The following is a 22,801-nucleotide window of genomic DNA, read 5'->3' as shown; positions in this document are numbered from 1 at the left end:
CCACATTCCGGGGGATGCTTTTCCCTACCTGCCCGCACAGACAGGCAGCTCAGACAAGCCTCTGCTGCTCAGGCACTACGATGCAACACTCCACTTTATTTTCTGCTGAACTCTGGCAGCACAAACACCTTTTACCAGCGAAGGGACTTCACCCAAGAGCACTGCTGTTTTCAGTCTTGTGAAGCTGCTGTCACAGGCTCAAGGCAGTAATGTCTCCCTGTTTTAAAATTCACTCAGGAAAAAAAGAAATCTGAGAAGTTTGTGGAGAGTTTAGGAACTCTCTGATGATGCTTACACAATGTTTTACTCCTCTTGTCATTTCGGTCTCTGTCATATACAGAGCAGACAGCATATCACTGAAGTCTAAAGTGCCATTACTGGCTTCACTCACAGTAGATTTGAGGTCCTGGATAATTCTTTTAATGAGGTTTAAATACAACTGCTAGAAGCAGGATGTATTTTTGTTTGGAAAGAGTAATAACTGGCTCCACAACCTTTGAAAAATGTATCTAGAACTGTTTGTAGGAATATATATTTATCTTAGTATCAATAGAGATTACAGGGCTGAGATAATTACTTCAATTATCTTCTTTTAAATCCACTAAGAGCCAAACAGATTGCCTTAGAAACCAGAGGGTCCACCTGTTACCTTTGAGTAAAGGCTGAGACACATTCATTTACAACTTAAAAGTATCAGGATAGGATTCTCACCACTGAGTTTCAACAAACTGAGCTGCACTTGACAAAATAACCTCCAGCAGTTCTTCTCTTTGAAGCAAGGGTAACAGACTGCCCACCACTGCACTGGGCAGTATCTGGCAGCATGTCAGCTCCCAAACAGGATAGCAGAACAGTTGCTGACATCAAGTTTGAAAAGCAACCATTTTCTTCCCCATCTATGACTATTCTCATGGCTTCTCTGCCCTTTCCAAAAAGATCCAAGCCTCCCCCAATCTACTAGAAAATAAACAAAGGGACATAATTGCTCTTTTAATTCAGACATAATCAGTACCACAGCATTTTCATTCCTGGGTATAAGCAGTGGGAAAGATACCTCAGACTGGCAGTGAGGAATGCATATGCTAAATAGGTACTAGAAAAGACATGAAGATGCCAAAATTGAGTTTTCAGCTAAAGCTGGGGTAAGATGTGACACCAGGCATCTGGAAGTTGTCTGTATGGATAAACTGTTTTCAGAATTAGACAAAATCAAATAAGGAAAAAATTGAAAAAAGTTCTAGAGACAATAGATTTTGCATTACTGAGGGAATAAAGTAATTTTATCCCTACAGACTAATTCCAAATCATGTTTTGCAACCATCTATTGAAAAGGCCATCTGGCAGCACTGTGGGTCCCCAACCAAAACATCTCTCAGCTTTGAGGTGCACTGCACTGGATCCTGACATTCATTTTTTGTCCACACTGAAGATCTTCTCATAGGCTAGCTTCAAGGGTTAATTTCAGAAAGTTTTTCACTGAAGTGGGAAAGCAAAATGTCACTGACACAAAGGATTTTAAACATTTCTCCATGAACTTAATAGTTCTGGCATTTTCAGAGAGAGGATCAGATGTTAGTTAGCACAGTGAACTCAGCCCAAGGAAACAGCAATGGCAAATCATGGTGACTGATGTAATTTCAAAGCCAAGCTTCCTTTGATGCAGAGGAGAGCATTTTTCTGGAGGGAGTAAGGGAAAAATTACCAACATGAAATGGAAAAAACTCTACACCAACCACCAGAATGATAGGCCAAAGTACTGTAAAACTCCATGTGCAGGCATCAAACAGAATCTTCCCCCTCATTTCAGCACTTTAAATGTCAATTCAAAATTCCCAAGTAAAGCCTAGAGCAATATGCAGAACCCCCAAGACACAGCACTGAGCCTCTTACTGGGAAACAGCAAGAGCTAGGCCTAAATACACAAGGGCAAACTCAGCATTTTCACAGGCTCTAAGAAAGGAGAACTGCACTAGAGTACATGTCTAGTTCAAATAGTATCATTGGAGCGAAGCCACTCAAGTCATGATTCTTAAAATAACTAAACAAATGTAGCCAAACTGTCATTATGAACTGACAAGAGCTGAAGCAGCTACACCTGCTAGCAGGGACACGTGTTGTTGGACTTAGTTTGAAGCAAGAGGTGGCTCCCAACAGGAGCAGAAAAACAACAGAATATTTTAATCAACATTTTCACACATTAAGCATTTCTCTAAAATGCCAAAATTTTCAAGTGAGCATCACATCCCTGGCTGGATTTACTGCTCCAGGAGAGCAGTCAAAGTCATACTAAGCATATAAGAAACCTTCACAAAGGTGAACATTCAATATCTTAACCAGACACTTTGTCCCAACATGCTATATTCAAATGTGTATTTCAAGGTGTGGTAAAGCTAAAAGAATGAAATTAATAGTCTTGAGTGAAGACCTTTTCAGGAGATTATTTGGTTTTCCTCCTGACACATCTTAAACTAATACACCAGGAAACAGAACACTGAAGTCACCTCCTTCCAAGCCCACCAAAACAGCAAAAATACTTGAGTTCCTTGAAGTCAGGTATTTTCTGCTTTCAAACTAACAGGATTTTTACAACAAATCCTTCTAAGTGAGAGTAGATTTCACAAAGCCTTATATTTCTGAGTGGGCTTCTGAACTGTCAGTGCTGGTTATTATTAGTAGGCACAGAAATTCCCATTTTAATTAGAAACTTTATTTTGAAATACATTACACAGTTTACATGTGAAGTGCTTTCAATGTAATATATTTCATAACATTGTGCTGAGCAAAATGGCTGACCAGTTTCCTCGAAGCTCTTCCAGTTATGCTGCTTTTTCATTAAAACTATCTTACAGAACTAAGATGCAACTTAGGCATTTGTACTCAGGTGCTAATTACTACGTTTACCTTAGGGAGAAAGTATATACTTAACTGTTCCAATTAACTATGTGTTTCAATAATGATGTTAAGCATTTGGCATAAGACTGAAAGAAACCCGAGCCCTAATTAAACTCGTATTCACCAAAGATTTTGAAAGAAAAAAAATCTTCATGATCAAACTACTTTGTTTATAAGGCACAGTCAGACAAGTATTTATATATAAAGACTGGCTACCAACTGTGTTTTACCTGCACAGCCTTCCTTCTGGTCTGTCAAAAGTGATCTGAAAGTTGTTTTCCCTGTCTGCTGCTGAGACATTTCAAGAACAAGGCAGAGCAATAAGGCAACTAAAGGAACAGGCAAGCAAAGAGGTTTGGCGTTTGGGATGGATGCTGAACATCTGCAAAGTAGTTCATTTTGTAAATGGAGCCTTCCCCCTGCTGTTACCAAAGTGGTGGCCAGCTGTGAGAAAGGAAAACAGAAGTGGTGGAAGCAGAGGGTATTTTTACAGGAATAAACAAGATGTCTGGTATGCTTTTAGCTAACACTAAGATGCAGCAATTCCCACAACTTTCAGAGATAATCTGAATTGAATTATGGAATTCCCCTCTGCCACTCGGAAAAGCTGAATGTACCAGGATGGTTCTTGACAGCAGGTGAAATATCAGGGAATGAAACCTCCATTTAGATAATGAGCCAATACTGCCATCCTACTTTGCATCTCTTATTAGAACGAAAGGAACTCTTTGGGAATGACAACTGAAATAATTACATCATTATTTTGGGTAGAAGAAAGTTCATGAACTCATAAGATGCGATGGGAAAAAAACAACATGAAAAGAAAAGCCTTACCTTCCTTTCCCTCCCAAATAAATCTTTGAGGAATAATTGCTTGAGCTTAGCACTTTATGGCTTCTGTGGCCTATGAATGCCAGATAGATACTCTAACAATTATAATTTTCAAGCTACTGTTTGTTTTCAATTTTAAGTAATTTCAAATAAAAATACTGCATCTATTTTACTTTAATAATCAAACTGAGCATAAAAATCATTAAAAGTGTATTTCTGATACACATTTGTATCACATACTAAAAGATACTATTTTATAGATAATTGTAAAACAAAAAGAATTAGGCTATACAAAAAGGTTTTAAAATTCTTTTGCACAACTGAACTCATAGTGCAGGTTTAAGATTTTTAAAAAAATCTGTAAATGAAGTCGTCAACAAATGTTGAATACAAAATACATTCTAAAGTATTTTACAGAATGGCTGAATTATCAAGCATAAGAACTGAGGATAAAGAATGTTAATGACAAGCAGCCACATACAGAACACAAAGCAATAAGTTTAAATCAGACTATTTTGGTTTGTGTAGCCCTTTATTAGCAACTAAAATAGAAGATATCTGTTGTACATCACGGGTAGTAACTGACTATACTGGAGTTTTATTATATTCTAATACAGGATCATTTATAAATGCGTTGTTTTCCTTTTTTTCTTTTATTAAAAAGCTTCCACCCCCTTTTTCCGTTTATAACTTGCAAAACTATTCTGAAAGCTGAGTACATGTGCACAGGTCTGCAAAGAGTGCAAATTTAGGATATGGTAAATGCTTTACATGTTGTATTTGTAAGGACAGTCTACCACCATACCTTCAAAGCCATTTTATCTTCTCCAAAAAAACAAAAAACTCACAAAAAGTTCTGATACCAGCCTTCCTTCCAGTGTCCTAAACAAGAAAGCATTTTAAAATGAGTTGAAACTAAGGAAGGACTACACCTACTAGAAAAGAAGAGAGTTCTATTAGTTTGAGGTTTCAGTATACCCAAAGACCAGGGACTGTATCTTTGTAAGGGCTAGGCTGGGACCCCATATAGAGTGTGTGCAGGTGCCATCCCTGAGCATTCAGCAGTTCAGTGGACCATAAGTGCTCCAGCTGCATAACTCACTGAGCTGTCTTGCCAGTTTCGACACTGGCTTGACTGAGCATAATTCAAAAATGAAAAGCTCATATTCATTCCATTCTTCTGGAGCTCGTTGATAGCCTGAAGAGAGAAAAAAGGCCATTAAAAGAAAAAAAGGTATCAGTGAAATTAGAGCATTTTTCAGTTCTCAGTCCTCTCCCCCATCCTGGAGGAACGGGCACACTCTCTCAAACTCATAATATAAACACCTCCCAGTAATCTGTGGACCTAACCCATTTCTGTGCCGTTTCATTCACTGACACTCCCCGCACTGCACTATGTACAATCCATGCAGATCTCTAAAGCAATACTGAATAACCTTTAATGATAGATCCTTTAGAAACAATTATTTCAGAACCATGGAGAATTTATACAGAAACACAGGTGTAACACAAAACACCTCAATGCTATTAACGCTTTTTAGATTGTGTTTCTTCCATTAAGGAAGAAGGTACAAGGGTAATTTATTAAAGCATGACAATTGGCAAAAGTGAATGAACAGAATTTAGCTCTGATTCACTGCAAAGCTAATCGTTATCTGAGGGTAAGAGTTGGGTATATTTGCAGAGTTGTCATAGTACTGAATTTTGCTACATGTGTCCTCAATATTGATACTGCTCATACAAACTTTTTTGGACTTTACTTTAAAAGGTTCCTCTGTATGTTCTCCATACAGACTACATTCCCACTGAATTATGTTTTCCCTTTCAAAAAAGTTAACATGCTTTCTGTTTCAAGATCTGAATTACAGTAAAAATACAGTGAGATTCACTCAAGCAATATGACAAATCTGCAGCACTCCAGCAGTGCTGTAAAGTAGCTGTGACCAAATTCAGACAACTAAGTTAAGCCAGGTTTATGACTGCACTGCATCACCGAAGCAGAATACAGTAACTAGGAAGTACCAGTTAATCTGAATTCTAATTGCTGTTAATTTATGAGTTAATGGTGCACTGCACTAATACTTACAGAGGCAAATCTCTCACCATATTTGCAAAACCCAAAAACGCTGCAGACATCACAAGGCACTCACAATAGCTAGCTAACAGCAATACAGAAAAAATATATATGTGTTTGTAAGTACTGATTCAAGAGAGTAAGTACCTACTTCTTTAGGGAGATGGATTTACTCATTTATCTGTTTAGGGCCAAGAGAAAGTCAATGACTGTATTTCATTGAAATTCAAAAGGAATGTGGTACCTCATCTCCCTTAGGGATCTGAAAACCCTCAGCCCTTTTAAGACCTTATATTTCTCTATATGCAAGACACAGAAATGGGAGACCAAATTGAGAACACTTGGAAAAAACTTAATTCAAGGCTTGCCATTTTAGAACTGAGAAATACTGCAGCAATATTGCATTTAAAACAAATGTAAGCATTTTTCTAGAAGTTACGTTTTTCAACAAATCCAAAGTTACTTACATTTAGTAACACTCCAATAGGATGTCTTCCACATATTGTATTATGGTATTTCTTCAAGTAATTGCTAAAAGATACAGGATCTAGCTGCTCTATAATGCTCATACCCTGAAAAAGAATCAAGAGCAATAATTACGTCACACACTCACACACAGGTGCTTTTACATCACCTATTTATTACAACAGAGAATACATCAGGAGGAAAACCCTTCTACTTCACATCAAGCATATCAGGGGAATCTCAGCATGTGAGCTCTAGCTTGTAGTCATCTTGTTTCCATCCCTTGCCAAACTAAATGTGCAGGAGCTCTTCCAAAGCTGTCAATGATCCAGATCTGTGAAGCTATCTTTGCAAATACCAGTGAAGCTCATGCTAAAAAAGCTCCTCCTGCAGACTAGCTGATCCCCACTCTCCAAGGGTGCTCTACTTCCATGGGATTTGGTACAGCTATAACCAGACAAATTTACTAAAAGTGCAAAGCAGGAAGAAATTGTGTCTCTATCTTCTTTCCCTGGTAAGAGAGCTCAGGGCAAAGCACTTCCCTGGGACGTCTGGATATCCAAAACCCCTAGATAAACCACCACTATACACACATGCAATTCATCACATAGCAAGTGTAATATATCCTGGACACATCAAGCATGCAAGGCAGTTGATCGGTGCAGGGGCTAGCTCAGAGCACAAAAAGCAGATCCAGAACATCTCTAAAGCACTATAAAGTTGGTGCACAACAAAAATATTAGAGCCAAGAGATGATGCTTCCACTTTACATGAGACAGTCAGATATATACATCCTTTTCTCCATCCACAGGGAGACCCATGATCCTATGGAGTCATACTAAGAACACCAGCACGTGTGGAAAACAAAACCTTCCACGTATACAAACATTTGCATTCTTAAAAGCAAAAAGAATCCCATGGCTCCAGATACAGTCTACTCTTACCCCATCCCACAGAGCAGATCAAACACAATGGAAGTAATTTGAAGCAAGTCTAAATCAATTACTGTGTGGGTTTCATCATGGCTTTGCTATTCTGTTTGTATCAAACTCCATCCTCTTCCATTTTTCCTTCCTCTGAAAACGATGAACTCCCTTCACCAGTTAAATGAGCTCCAGACACTCACTAATTCAGTAATACACATAATTATGCTTCTTCTGCTGGTGAGGCATTAAGGTTTTCCTTAGAGACTGGAAAAAACACTTTGCAGGAGAACAATGGGAGGTTGACACCAGAAAGGGAGATCATTTCTCTAAGCTTTCTGCAATCGTCCCAGCCCCTTCCCCTGTTTTGGGAAGAAATGGGTGATAAAAGGAGAAACCAATGCAGGAAGCAGTCAGTCTGTAGTCTCCACCTCAGGCGTGAAACCTCTTGAACACTCGGCAAGGCTGTTTGGCTGATCTGGCAGATATGCTAATGATTCAGACTGGATCACAGCTTACAATGGAGAAGCTGCAGATTCCCAGGAGAGTCAGGGAGGATTATAAAACAGCAACCATAACCATCACCTTTGTGTACTTTTAAATAGAAACAGACATAAGATGGATTCATAAAGAAATAGATTTTATGGAAAAATAAACCAAATTATGCTGACCAATTGCCAGAAAGAACTCAGTTCTTCTGAAGTCAGGGAGAGGGTGTTTGGAGCCCTTGCTGGCAATTACAGCTGCTAATCCCTCCCAGATCTACAGAACCTACATGAGTGCCAAGAAAACAGTGGTCGCTATTCTCTAACTAGCAATGATTACATAGATGCCACTGCATTTCTAAAGTTTACAAAGCATGTCTTTGAACAATCCATTTACTTGTAAATTGCATGTGTATACAGCTAAAGAGAGCAGAACCAAACTTGACTACACACTCAAGTGAAACTAAACATGCATAAGGCATTTAAGTTGGATACTGAACAGTTCATGAGAACGTATTTTATCCATTTGCAAACCCTTTCACAAACTTAAAAAAATAAAAATGGCTGCTCAATTGAGAGACTTGTTTTATAGATGTAAGTCACTGGAACATACTGGGCAGAGGCATTTGAGCATTTGTCTCAAATGAATGGACGTGGATTGATAAGAATGCCTAGTAAGCTTATTTCAATGCACAGTTCAGCACTGCAAAACATTTAGAGCTATGCAGTTCATCCCAGAAAATGCTAACAGAGCTCTACACAGACTGGACAAAATCCATAGGAAATGGGTAGGAACATATATCCTGTAAGCATTTGGTTGAACTGAACTTCTCAAGCTTTTGGATTTACAAATTCCTGTGGCAGAGGAGCAAAGACTACCAAGTTTGCTTCTCAGTCAAAAATGGTGTTGAGGAACAAAGGAAACATTTTTGTCAGGTTGTGTTTTGTTTTTCTAAAAAGCACAAGTGTGAAGCTAATAATTTGCAGTATTCGGAACAACTCAGCCAGGCATGGTTTAGAACAGAGCTAAAATACACGACAAAAGCCGCATGATAAAAATGCAAACACAGTTCTGCAGTTTATCACATGGTTATTATGGCATCACACAGAAACTGCATATCTCGGTTACCCAGACACTGTTAACGGCATCTACAACATCCTAGCACAGTTTACTTAGTATGATTGAAAGCAGTTACATTCTTCAATATCATCCCTATGGGATCAAGTATCTACAAGCTCATCTAGAAACACCACCACCAAAACAAAACAAAAAGCCTCCAAAACCCTATAGGATGATTTTATACTATACTCCAATGATCCTTTGGCTGGTCAAGTTAAAGTTTGCTATCAGTTACTTCAGCTGCTTCTTCACACTTAAAAATCCAAACTAGTAGCACTCTAATGGAAGTGGAAACAAACCCAGCCTTAGTACCAGTCAGCCCAACTATCTTTGCATGTGTGAGTCAGACTAGAAGATAAACAGCCAACAGGAAAATTACTGGCTGGGCACACACAGCGGAGAGAGCAGGGAGCTGGGCACCCAGGCAGGGAGTCATGGTCTTGCATTATGCCCAGGATGAGAAGTCTTCCCAGGCTGGAGCACTGTGGAAGGTCCTAGCACACTGCAGCATCACTGCAGAAGACACCAGAATTCAGCATTTCAACAGAGCCACCTGAGAAGCCACTCCAGTGCTGAGCATGGCTCCTGCACAACAACTGTTGGCTGTTCCTGCACAGATCTCCTGATTTCCTCCCATCAGCATTCAGGGGAACAGAATCTTCCCATTGACTCAAGTGAGGCATAAGGTTTCCCATATGAAATATATGCTCATCTAAAATGAGCAGCCTGGCAGTGAAGATTCAAGCAAGCAGTCTGCATTTTCTGGCTAGTCACAATTAAGAAGCAATTACTCTTCAACAATGCCTTACAAAACACTCCCTCGTTTTTATTTAAAAAGATGGTAGTTATCAGGTTATCATATACAAACTATTGCACATCAGCTGCTCAATTATAACACTTCATTTGAGGAGGTATCCCTATTGGTACACTATTCCAAGGTATCCCTATTAACTATGAGGCTCTTTACTCCTTTTGCCATCACTTCACAAAGTGCACTGTGGCGCCCTCAAGGTGACAGTGGACACATCAACAGTTACCATGGAGAAACTGATGTCTGCCCAGTCATATTTACTACTCTGCATTTTTTTGTGCTCTTACTTAAAATCACAGCAAATAAAATTTCTCACCATGGTTGCCAGGTTAGTAAAACTTCAATGCCCAAAGCATTCAGTGGTTTTTATGCACTAGGTGGGAAAATCATCGTGCATCTATACTTAAGGTCCAGTCTAAAGGAAGACACCATCATCCTCCCACAAGGGCATTTCTAAGGCAAAGTAATTTCATCTTACCCTCAAATACCTGCCTGCTTACAGAGCACTCAGCACACTGCTTTCCTAGTTAGGTCCAAATGAAATTACAGAGCCAGTTTTAGTGCAGTTTTGTCTCTACCTTAATGCTATTTTCTTTGTGGAGAGGCCTACTGGTTACAACAATGCAAGTTTCTTTAGCACACCAAACGACATGAAAAAATCCAATACTTATCTAAGGAAACAAGAAGTAGCCAACTGGGGCATAACAAAATTGAATCAACTCCTTCCAAAGACTGGAGAAGTCTGACAGGAATATCTTTATTATATTGTAGATAGCATCCCAAGTGTACTCACAATATCGCTAAAAAGACATCTCTGAAATTCACTGAAAGCAAACCCTACTTTGTACAGTTTGAATATGGAGTCCTGTGTTCACATATGGCATGATTTAAACAGGCAAAAAATAACCACAGTATACTGCTACACAGCATGTGGAGTTTTCCACTTACATTTAAGGCTGAGAAACTATTTTCATAATTATTAAATGGGAGACACGATTTACCATGTTACAAAAAACGTCATTTCCTTTTGGCTCAGTAACTGCCAAAAGAAAAAGTTGGTGCAATGTATTCCCTAAAAGTAATTAAATGCCAAAGTCCAGTCTGTCTTCAGGCTTTCACCACAGAAATTAACAAGGGGAAACTAACGTTTGCTAATACACCATAATCTGCGAAAACACACTCAGGGCTGCAAATTCTGGGACTCTGTAGAAAAACACTTCTCTTGATAAGGAAACCTCTCAACTGAGTACAAGAATAATTAAAAATGGGATAAACAGGATGAAGGCAAATTATTTACTGTTTCTATTCCAGTGACGAATAGTGGAAAACCAAAGAGGTTAATACGGCTGCACAAAGCAAACAATTCCAGAGATGGCTCCAGCAGGTAGAATTAATTCTTTCAAGGCAAGTGAAAAAAATAACTTGCCCTGAATAACAACAGTTCTTTCTTCTAACAGATTCTACATAAGTTACATAAATGATGCTAACAGTTGTAAAACAAATTTTAAGCGTATGTATGTCCAGAAGCATTACTTCTATTCTGTGCCTTAAGTATAGTCCTGAACACAAATATTTTTTTCTTTTTTTTTAAAAAAGAAATCCTTGGCTCCTGCAACGGTAAAGAAAATGCAACATAGTTGGCATCATGACCTTTATGTAGTTAGCATTCGTTTCAGCCTTTTGCCAAATCCAGGATGAAGTATGGTCTACTGCTTTTTCCCATCACCTACTACAGAGTAGGGGGCAGGAGGAAGACTACTCCTGAGGAAATGGTGACTTTACATTTCCCTGAGCAGCACAATCCCCTACAGCCTTTCCTCCTCAAAATGGATGTTGCTGAAACCAGTAGCACAACCACGATGCTCTTCCTAAATGCAGGTATCACAACTATCAAACCTAAACTCCCACAATGTTCCATGCATAATTCTTATTGCAACCTGAAAACATAAGAGGGTACGTGGACAGGAATTATGTTACACCAGGGCACTTTCAGTAGGTGAACATGCATCTATTCTCACAAATTATGCCTACTAGATTATACCAGCAATATATTGTGTGCAGGCAGGGAAATGGAGGATCCTAGCTAAAAACAGCACTGAAGTTCTTATTGTGGTAAACAAAGGAAAATGATACATTCAATAACACAGCTGATCTGCATTTTGTTAAGAGAAATACCTAAACTATTCAAAGAAATGTAACGTACAGGAGAAATTTGTTAGTTAGTTCCACCAAATCTGAAAACTTACCATTTTATCTAGGTGCTCAATGGATCTATAAATTTCTCCTTGGGATTCATCATAGTAACTGTAACGGAACCTCTGACCTTGAAACAAAAATCATGTATAAAATAAAAAAGGGAAAAATTGTAGCTAACACACTCCCTAGCACTTGCTAAATATTTGAAATTATAATATTTATAAAGTAGTAATCAATCAATTTATTTGTAATTTCTAGCTCCACTGAGAAAATTCTAGGCCAATCATCAAGCAGCAGCCCAGAAGCAAAGACAAAAAAAACCCACAATGGGTGGCAATATTCCTAAAGAAAAACCTACTATGTAGAACTGACACTGCAGTATGATTTACTGGTTGCCTGTCATTGCCTTGGAATCCAATTCTACAAATTAGAAAGCAAAGCAACATTTCATTTAGCTATCCCTTGTGACATCAAGTCAACCATGGAGTCTGGCTACTTCTGCTTGCACAACAATATCCACAGTAAATGAAGGTTAAAAGAAAAAATTCATGACAGTTCAATGAACAGTTCTAGATGGTTCATTAGCTACAACAGGACCCAGGTCATTGTTATATGTATTTCCACCTACTCCACAAAGGCAAGTAAAATATGCACTTAATTACGTAAGTTAAGCAAAGATGACAATGAAAAACAGCAAGAAGGTCTGTTGTGTAACATATCTTCCTGAAGCAGTCCCTTTTGCAGCTACTATCACACTTAAAAGAAAAAATCAAGTTTCAAAGCAGGACAGAAGTCAAGGCTTCTGGAGTCTTTATAGCTCTGCCAGCAAGATGAACTGGGATAGCTCTGGTGAATTGGCATAAATACTCCATCTGCTATTTTACCCAGCAGTAAAACATATAAAATTCATTTCTGTCAGAGGAATGTGGCCATGTCCAGTGAGTTTTACCTAATTTTTCTTAAGTTTTGCAAGTTGTTTTGAGTTGCTTAAAAGAAGAGTAAAAAGAGCAAAAAACTTCAGACACCTATTTCATCGCCACAGTAAGGAGATGCATATGAACCCATATACCTTCTCTTCCTCCACTACACTGAAAACACCTTACCACATCAATATTTTTCACCTATTGTTCCAGATTTTAAAAAAATATTTTGAACTTTAGGAAGTCATTAAAGTTTCAAAATTACATTTACCAGAAGTTAAAAGTTCAATAAAATACAATAACTACAAAATATTCAATATACTGTTTTAATGAAGAGATATGGAACTTACCCCAATGGCAAAAGTCAGAAGAAACCACAAAGAGGTTACTAGGATCAGCTAGGTATTTACTGAAGAGTTTTCCAAATTCCTGCTCTTTTGACTCACTGAGTGCTCCGACCAACACAGGAATAATAGTAAACTCATCCTTATGGCTTATAAGCAAAAGAAAAAAGGATGTAATTCAAGTAACATCTGAAGATTTTTCAGGACTTGATAACTGAAACTGCAGAATGTTTTAAAAGGTCACTATTGATTTGAAGATAGAAATCTGGTGAGGTCATACTAGGACATTGTTTTAGAACCTCAAAGTACTTCAATTTCAGACAACAGCCTCCCCCTCCCCCCAAAACATTATTTATCTTTGCTGCAAAGTGAAAACAACAGGAAAACAGAAATAAGACACAGTGAAACCATGAAACCAGCAATGAAATCAGAATTAAATTCTTCCTGTATTGATGCTGCCTGTTGGGTACTTCTCCAACACATACAAAACATATATGAAAATGCTCAAGATAGTACCCAAGTGTATCCTCATACTCCAGAGAAAGTTAAAAATAATATGAAAGCTTAAAAAAAAATTCTAAAAAGATGGGGCAGGAACAAGCCCCATCAAAAATTGCTGGTTTTTATTTGAAGTACTCATCTGAAATATAAGGTGTAAATAAAACCTTGATTTCAAAATTAGTATTAAGGCTTCAAACAAACTCAAAATCCTACAGAAAACACCTATCAGTATTTGAAATTCTTTCAGACATGTTTTGTAAAAATGGGGGGGGGGGGGGGAAATCCAGATAATCAGCTACTGAGAAAGACTCATGAAATATTAACTCTATTAAGTCGTTGTAAACTTGTTTATAAGAGGTGTAACAACTTCATCATTCACGTGTTTGCTCTGCTCACAGTCTCTATTACAGCAACTTATCCGAGTCTCTGACCTTCTCTTTCCCAAAATTTTTACTGAGGGATAGGGGAGTGTAAGTATTATATACCACCTGGGTATTATACACCATAAAATGTATTATTACTTCCTACTGCACTTCACAAGTTCAAATATTAAGGCACGTAATGCTAATCCGTGTAGAAGTAATTAGCCCTAGTACCTTTCCATGGCTTTAGCAGTATAAGGCAAATGCATTTCAATACTGTGTTCATCTTCATCTGTCTGTAGGGACATACGCTCAAACATTCCAGTCTTCCACAATTCTCCATAAACTGAAATGAATTAAAGATTAATTTTTACTTTTTTTTTTTGTAAAACAAGTGCAAAAATCAAGCTACAGTGCATCTTTATCAGAACAAGCCCAATATAACAAACTACTTGCCTCCAAGGGCTGTCATCATAAACCACTTGTTTCTAAATAAATCAGGATTCAAATTATGTTCAAGTCATTCAGATACAAATATAATTCATTCAGTTGACAAAATAAGTGTGTTAAATCAGTGACCTGCATTTGCTGAATTCTTATTTTCACAAAGTACACCATCGTATGTATATAAAATAAACAACTGCTGATCAGCTAAGCATTGCTGATGTGTTACTATCTAAAACAATTTATTATTGACTGAATCATGAAATCTAGAGACAGTGAAGACTGATTAAGTAATCCACATCTACAAATTATCTTCTCTGCTCTCAAGTGCACTTGGTGGTATGCAGAGTCACCTCTACATGTTGAAAATTCTTCACTGGCTGGAGAAATTGATGTAGGGCTGTGCCTCCTTCTCTACTCCATAAAGGAGCTCTACTGAAACCCAAAGGTTTGTTAGCTGGCACATTTCCGCAGACACTATGTAGAAAGTCTGAAGTAGCTTGCTGAATCACAGTTACAACGAAAGACAATACATCTGCACTAATTAGCCCTTCTGACAAAGACTCAAAATGCACAAAAGACAAAATATCACATTTATCTTCATTGCAGCTTTAAGCTTAGGTCAAAAAAGTGGTATTACATGGGCTAACAGTTTTTATGTTCTGTAGCTACTCTGAAGGTTAAAACAAGTCACATGCAATAATGCATCCAAATACACACCTTTTTGTTTCTCTGCTACTCCTCTATCAGAAATCAAACTTAAAGCAACTATTTTTCTTTTTTTGCAGCCAAAATACTTCACAGAATAATGGAGAAGGAGTTTAGTGAGCTATACACTTTTTCATTTTTAAAACCCCTTTAAAGATCACTTGTCCAGAGCACACATTCAAAATGGAGAAGAGCAGCAAAGACTGAGAACTGTTTATTTGCAGGTGCAAGAGAGACATTACAGTTATAACATGGCAATGCCTGCAACAACCAGGACCTTCCAGGAGTTAGCTTCCATTGCAGTGAAAACAGATTTGTACTTGTATACCAATTAAAGCAATGAAGTGCCCAAACCCAAGAAAAGTCCTCAGCACCACAGTACCACACTTAATACTCAAGCCTCAGCAAGCTTTCCCATGCACTTACTCTTTTGGTCAATTCGGAGATCATACAGAGGTGTTCTATAAATGTCCACGCTGGAAAGTGCACATCGGGAAAGGGGCACGTGATGGGAAGGCCCAAGAATGAAAACTTTTCGGCTACAACAATTAACACAAAAGCCCATAATTTAGACAAGTGCAATCATACAGAGACTTGGCTTAAAGTAACGAGTTCAACAAATATGTAAAAAGCAATTCTTTCTCAATATTTCTATATTTAAATACTTATTTCTTTGTCTACAATAGCTTTACTCTGCTGTCCGTAAGACCACAGATCAATTTGAGGCCTGAACTTGGCTGGCATCTCAGAAATTATGATGAGATCAGTTCAATAATGCTTCCTGTAGCCTTAAATCTCTTAAGCAGGTTATATATCAGAGGGCACTCATCAGCTAGAAATCTGTCAGACTGGATTCATTTAGAGCTTGAATGATGTGTTACAGCCCCTTAGAACAGATTTTTGGATTCTCTCCTTGTATCAACACAACCTTCAGTGACACACCACCTGCAACAGGAATGTGACCTCAAATGAGGACTATGGATTTATCATATATACAGAGTTTTTCATTTATTTACTTGATTAGCCTAACTTCAGATTTCACCACATTAAAATTCAAGTAATTCTCACATGCTGTTTTTATCTGGCTGTTGCATCAACAACAGGGACTTGGACCTGCACATTCATAGCTTTAGCTGATACTACAACCTTTCACATGTCATCATGCTGTCATTTCATCAAGTCCTCAGTTCATGGCTCTTGTCACAGGACTTAAACGAAAAAAAGAAAAAACAAAACGCTATAGGAAATTCAAGTTTTCAGATTCAGGATTATATCACCTTGTTTCTGGCACTGAACTGAAGGGGTGGGAGTCATGTAAAGTTGTGGGGGTTTTGTTCCCTTAACACGTGGAGTGCTCTAACAAGGTATACTAAGACATTAAAAACTTTCTACAAAGCTCATAAAAAGAAAACATCCAAACATGCAATAGTTCAGCCCAAAGATGAATTCTAAACATCCCATATGGTACACCAGCAAATGATCCAGAAAGTTCAATCAACTCTATGTCACTGAACCTGGAAAATGCAACTTTTTCTAGAAATTTTAGAGGAACTAGCTATCTGTCTCACCTTAAGTTATTTCACATCATTTACAATAGTTTAGAACAAACCAAACCCATTGTCCTTAAGAGTATTGCAACACGTTATCGCAAGAACAACTGATAAACCTAGCCAGTTTTTATTTAGCATTGCAAAATACGTATTTTGAGTAGATACTGAAGAAATTTTAAATTTTTGTCATTTGAAAAAAAAAGTTGCAGTCAGCAGAACATACAGGAATGATATTCCTTTAACCTAAAGTAACTGGATTCATATTTTCAGAGGCAGGCATGGACTACAGTAGCATGTTGGGGATTTTTTTTCTTTTTCTCTTAACTTGTTAGAAAAAAAAGTCCATTTAAAATTATTGGAGTGAGTAATTTTCGCTGACTTCAAATATTATATAAACACACTGGTCACTTTCTCCACAGCAGAAGAGAATCCTGGTAGTATTCAGCCCATAACCCTGCACTGAATAACCAATGCAGAATCATGGTCAAATATTTTAATATACTTTAAAACCAAACAAAACCTCCCAACAAAAAAAACCCCAAACAACTAAAAACTAACCAAACAAACAAAAAAAAAAAGTTAAAAAAGCCAAACAAATCATCTAGGACTTTTTTATAAAAACAATGCAATGTCAGTAATAAAGTAAACTAAAGTGTTACTAACTGAAAAAAGAACATCTTTAACTAATTCCTTCTAATAAGTTATTTACCAATAGTTTTCAAAAGTTTTTGAAAATACTGCTTTACATTTTATATTTCAACAGTACTTTTATAACATGCAAACTATTTTAACATTTATTATGTTCAAACAGAAACAACATGTAAAAGACTAAAAAGAGTCCAAAATTAAAATCTGAGTACGTCAAGGTAGAAGAACATAAAAAGGACACTGAACTTATCAGAGAACTTATCAGAGAATTACAATGGCAACTTTAATACTCACGTGATATTAGGATCCACTTGTTTGTAAGCATGGGCTGCACAAGATCCACAATAGGTATATCCTGCATGGCTGCAAATCAAGGTGTACAGAATGTTAACATGCTAAATATTGCTTAACACCTGCAACACGTTGATATTGCTCTTCAGTGTTAACATTGTAAATATTTTTTTGGTCCTCAGTGAAGCTAGAAATGGTAAGAGTAATCCAAAAATCAACTCCTGAAGGAGCAGGAGAGCACCGCTGCCATATCAGCAAGATATGCGTTTGTTGAAGAACTATCAGTGACTGTTTGCTGACCAGTTAAAGAACTATCAGTGCCCATTTGACAGTAAGCAAACCTCCAGATCAAAGCACCTTTTGTTACTTGTAAAAGATACTAGTAGGCAGACTGCACAACTGCATGTTATCACGAGACTAGGAGTGCAGCCAGGGGACAAGGCCTGAGAAGCCTCTGCTGGAGAAGGCTCTTCTAACCCCACTCCAGTAACGGAATACGATAACAGCAGAGGGACCTGGCAAAGAGAGAACTGCATGTCACAGCAGATAAACAGAGAATAGATATGCTCTGTCACTGAAGAAGAAGAATGCCTCAGCAATAGAATGAATGGGCGCATGGCAAGGAGTAGAAGGCAGTGTGCTAGCTTTTACTGCAGAGAATGGGACACATGCTTCATCATTTCCTAGCCCTCTGGCCTGGGGTCTTTCTAGACCTCTGTTCCTGTGTGCACTCCAAAACCATTTATAATTATTCTGATTACTTGTTTCAAATACCCTGTTTGAATCTTTGCACCCAATCTATTCAAGACTGTTAGAAACATGTGAAGATTCAGTTTACACTGCCAAGAAAGCATTAATCCCAGAGAACATTCATTCTCAGAGTCCCAGGCCAAGTGCTGGAAAACAGCTCACACACACAGCAGCACACCTGCCCGCAGCAGGTGGCCATGCCCACAGTGCTTGGGCCACATCACCCCTCGAGCTCACCTGAAACACCTGCGACCCTACAGCAGTAGTTATTGTTTATTTTGAGTCAAGTATGTGCAACAACACAGCTACAGCTTTCCTAGTGGTCTTTTTACACAGTGGTTCTGAGAATGATACACGCTGCAAGTCCTGAGACATACAGGATGTTTGAAGATACAAGTTCCCTTTTGATAGCACTGGAGGACTGTATTTCTATGTGTGCCATGGTTTAACCCCAGCGAGCAGCCAAGTACACGCTCCCCCACCAGCAGGATGGGGAAGAGAATCGGAAGGAAAAGAGCTAGAAAATTCATGGGTTGAGATAAAAGACAGTTTAATAGGCAAACCAAAAGCCAGACACACAAGCAAAGAAAAACAAGGACTTAGTTCCCTGCTTCCCACAGGCAGGAGGTGTTTTCAGCCATCTCCAGAAAAGCAGGGCCCATCATGTGTAATGGTTACTTGGGAAGGCAAACCACTTCACTTCAAATGTTCCCCTCTTCCTCCTTCTTCCCCCCACACTATATACTGAGCATTATGTCACATGGTATGAAATATCCCTTTGGTCAGTTTGGGTCACCTGTCCCAGCTGTGTCTCCTCCCAATCTCCCATGCATCCCCAACTTCCTTGCCAGTGTGGCAGTATGAAAAACAGTAAAAGGCCTTGGCTCTGTGTAATCTCTGCTCAGCAGTTCCCCTCTTCCTCCTTCTTCCCCCCACACTATATACTGAGCATTATGTCACATGGTATGAAATATCCCTTTGGTCAGTTTGGGTCACCTGTCCCAGCTGTGTCTCCTCCCAATCTCCCATGCATCCCCAACTTCCTTGCCAGTGTGGCAGTATGAAAAACAGTAAAAGGCCTTGGCTCTGTGTAATCTCTGCTCAGCAGTAAGGCAAACATCTCTGTATCATCAACCCTGTGTTCTGCACAAATCCAAAACATAACTCCATACTAGCCACTGGGAAGAAAGTTAACTCTTCTTCAGCCCAAACCAGCACATTGTGGGTATGTCCACACACAACTATATTCATCCAGAGTGATACCTGGAGCAAGTTATCCTCAAGATGACCTGGGATTTTACTTCAACATCACTTACCTCAATCATGCTAAAGAGCCCAGACAGGTACTGACATACATGCTAATGGGAGAAAGAAAAGACCTTGCAAAGTGGCAAGGTATGTTATCTGACAAGGTTAGATAAGAGCCTGCCTAAAGGTTCCCTCTGCTACAGGTTTCTTCAGTCTTGCCTCAAAATGTTAATAGCCTATCCCACTTTACAGGTGGGAAAATAAAGGCATGGTTAATGATAAAGTTTGGTGAGATCACAGGAATACCTCCAGTGGCTCTGGAGAAAGAACCCAGGTTACATAATCTCCAGCTGAAAGGTCTCTTTCCTGACATTCCTGAGAGAAAGACTAAGGCAGATGTAGGATAATTTCTTCTGCACATCAATACTATTATGGAATACTTCAACCATTATGTCAACACTATGTTAGTACAGGAAAAACATCATATTTATGGTGCTTTTTCTACTGTTCCCTTCCAGCTCATCGTAAGTTGGAATGGCCAACATACTTTTCTCGTTACATGTCTCAGCTATCTTCAGGAAACTGAATTCTTCCTGAATAGTTCAGATGATTCCTATTTCAGCTGTGGACAAAACTCCAAACAAAACCAAAGGAAAATAACAAAAGTAAACCATTTTGGATAGCTGAATAGTGTTTCATGACCTTTTGTTTTAAGCTTTTGCTAAGTTTTTATTTTGGGGGGAATGCTGGAGTTTTGCTTGGTTTGTTGTGGGGTTTATTTTCTGTGGGATGAGTGTTGTTTTATTTTGGTTTTTTCCTAATAGGTGCAGCTGTCCTACACTAGCAGTGCACTGAAAGAGCTGCCACCTTTGATTAGCACTGCACTAATAAACCTCTTACCAGTCTGACGATCACAGATGAATGTTAATTCTGCAATCCATCAGTAAAAGGAAAGTGATAATGCATCAAGATCTGCACAGATTTCTTCCATTCTATACCATATCCAAAATACTTGTTTAGAAACCACACACCATTCCCTTCAGCTAGCTTTTACCAGTTTTCAAAATCACTCAAAACAAACAACAACAAAAAAGTAGGATTTAACCATCAATTATTACATATACTAAAACCAGATTTCATACTTACGGTGCAATAATGGCTCTAGCAGGTCTTTTTGTGGACTGTACTTGAGAAAGCCAACCTTCTAGTTGTGCATTCAGCTGGGGTCCTGTGAAGAGACAAGGAAATACTGAAACCATAAAAGAAGCTAAAATACCTCAAGAATTAACAAAGAAAGTTGTAAAGTCCAGCAGATTTACAAGTCATCTTAAAGGCTGGGTTTAAATCTAAAAACAAACAGAAAAAACAACCTCCCAAAAAAATCCAACACAACAACAACAAAAAAAAATCCCCAAGCCTGTAATGTTAAAAGTACAGTAGGAAAGTTTCAACTTCCTAGTGCAGGAATAACATTTATTGCACATCCAAACACACACTTAACTGTTTCTTGCTCTGTGGGGACTAATGAACATGCCATTTCACCATTAGAAAGGATGGCTGACGATTTCAAAAGAGAGGCTAACACATGACCGACTCCACTGGCAACTGCACTTGCAAAATTCAGGAGTAAAAAGTTAAGATGATCTATACCAAGAGAGCCTAATATGAGAAGATGATATAATACAAAGACCTTTCATACTGACACGATAGCCATTGGCTATGGCAATAAGTTCTTCATTATTTTCAAGCAAGCATAAGAGCAGAACACAAAACACACTGTAGCCTGGAAAATTCTGTACCTCAAGAAGTGGCAAATATTCTCAATTCAATCAGCTGACAGGTGATAAAAATGCCTTCTAGAAAAACAACAAAAAAAAACCAACCCAAAAAGAAACCCCAAAACTCAATCACATTGATTATTTCCCATCACAAGAAAACTTTCTGATGTAAAGCTACTCCTGAAGAAGCAAATCAGGCAAATACAGTGCAACATCTTATATTAAAGAACACAAAAGTTTCGAGTAAAATTCATTCAGCTGCTATTGTTACCAGTAACATACCTTTAGCAAAGAGAAAATAGATGCACTTTTTTCAGCTGATGCTATGCTTTTGACAGAACTATGTCAGCAGAGTTTATCTGTAAAGTGTGGTGCAGTAAGCTGCTTTTCTTCTACCATGCACATCGTAGATTCTTCTATCTTCCCCATGCAGGTGTGTTAAACCACCAACCACCAGGAAAAGTCAAAACCAAATTAAATATCCAAAACTATTTCACAGCTATGGTCCAAACAGCCCCAAGCTCAAGCTGACAGCCCCCCAAAAGGCTGACAAGAACTACAGAGAGCTGGAGCAAAGATGTCAACTTCTGCAGAATCCAATCAGTCGCTCATAAGCGACAGCCAAAAGGCTTTCTCTAGAAAACCCGAGGGTGAAGGATGAGGGTGTCAAAGCCACTGGTTTTTATACAAAGCTTAAATTCATGTGTTTCTTGAAAAAAGACAGGCTCTGTTGTTATGAAGAGCCCTACCTTCTTACATGAAGAAGGTGAACTAGTGCAACACCAGTTCCCTAAGTCTACAATCACCTTTAATGCCTTAGTTACTGTCTACAGCTCTAACAAGGCAAACAAGTGACACTGATTAGCCACTGTCACTCCTGTAACACCGTGACTTTGTGAAATAATTAAATGGTTATAAAAAACCACCACACACCAGTTCTGTTCTGCTGCTTCTGTTGCTTGGGGAAATTACAAGCATCAGAGACATGCAACAGAGATAAGAATAATGACATCTCAGAAAATGGAGGTTGTTGGGGAAGCTAACTAAAAATAAACAGGTCTCTATCTCTATCCTCTTTCTAAGCTACTAGGAGACAAATAGAACAGTACTCTTTTACAGTACTACCACTTGTATTTGCTATATACTCAACCTGAAGACACAAATCACTTTTTGAAAAAATTGACTTCCTAAGTCTCCCAATGTGGAAAGATTAAGTAATTTCTGAGTGAAACTCTTTAGGAGGACACAATTTTATTTTTTCTAACACCTACTACCCAGACTTAAACAAAACATTATTCTGTCCCACCTGACCCCTTCTCCTCAAAGAAGAGGATCCACAGGCAGCACAGGCCCAGAACGTGTCAAGCAAAAGGGGACTCTGTCCCCCAACAAGGCTCTGTGCTTGGCCTTCCTCCAGCCCTTCTTTAGCAAGGATTTTTGATTAAGGAGGTGGTTAAGAC

General features: G+C 38.4%; 1 protein-coding gene across 1 annotated transcript; it reads right to left on the bottom strand.

Moving 5' to 3' along the window:
• Positions 1 to 4,236: 4,236 nt before the first annotated feature.
• On the bottom strand, positions 4,237 to 20,791 carry MEMO1 (mediator of cell motility 1; the record flags this gene model as incomplete). Its single annotated transcript, XM_009082385.1, has 8 exons — positions 4,237 to 4,921; positions 6,265 to 6,369; positions 11,848 to 11,924; positions 13,068 to 13,210; positions 14,159 to 14,270; positions 15,503 to 15,615; positions 17,569 to 17,637; positions 20,710 to 20,791. Coding segments are annotated over 8 exons (833 nt in total), but the record flags the coding sequence as incomplete, so codon positions are not given.
• Between the last annotated feature and the right edge of the window lie 2,010 nt (positions 20,792 to 22,801).

This window comes from Acanthisitta chloris, unplaced genomic scaffold, assembly GCF_000695815.1.
Source record: "Acanthisitta chloris isolate BGI_N310 unplaced genomic scaffold, ASM69581v1 scaffold5679, whole genome shotgun sequence".
Classification (NCBI taxonomy): Eukaryota; Metazoa; Chordata; class Aves; order Passeriformes; family Acanthisittidae; genus Acanthisitta; species Acanthisitta chloris.
This window is presented reverse-complemented; position numbering and strand designations above follow the sequence as displayed.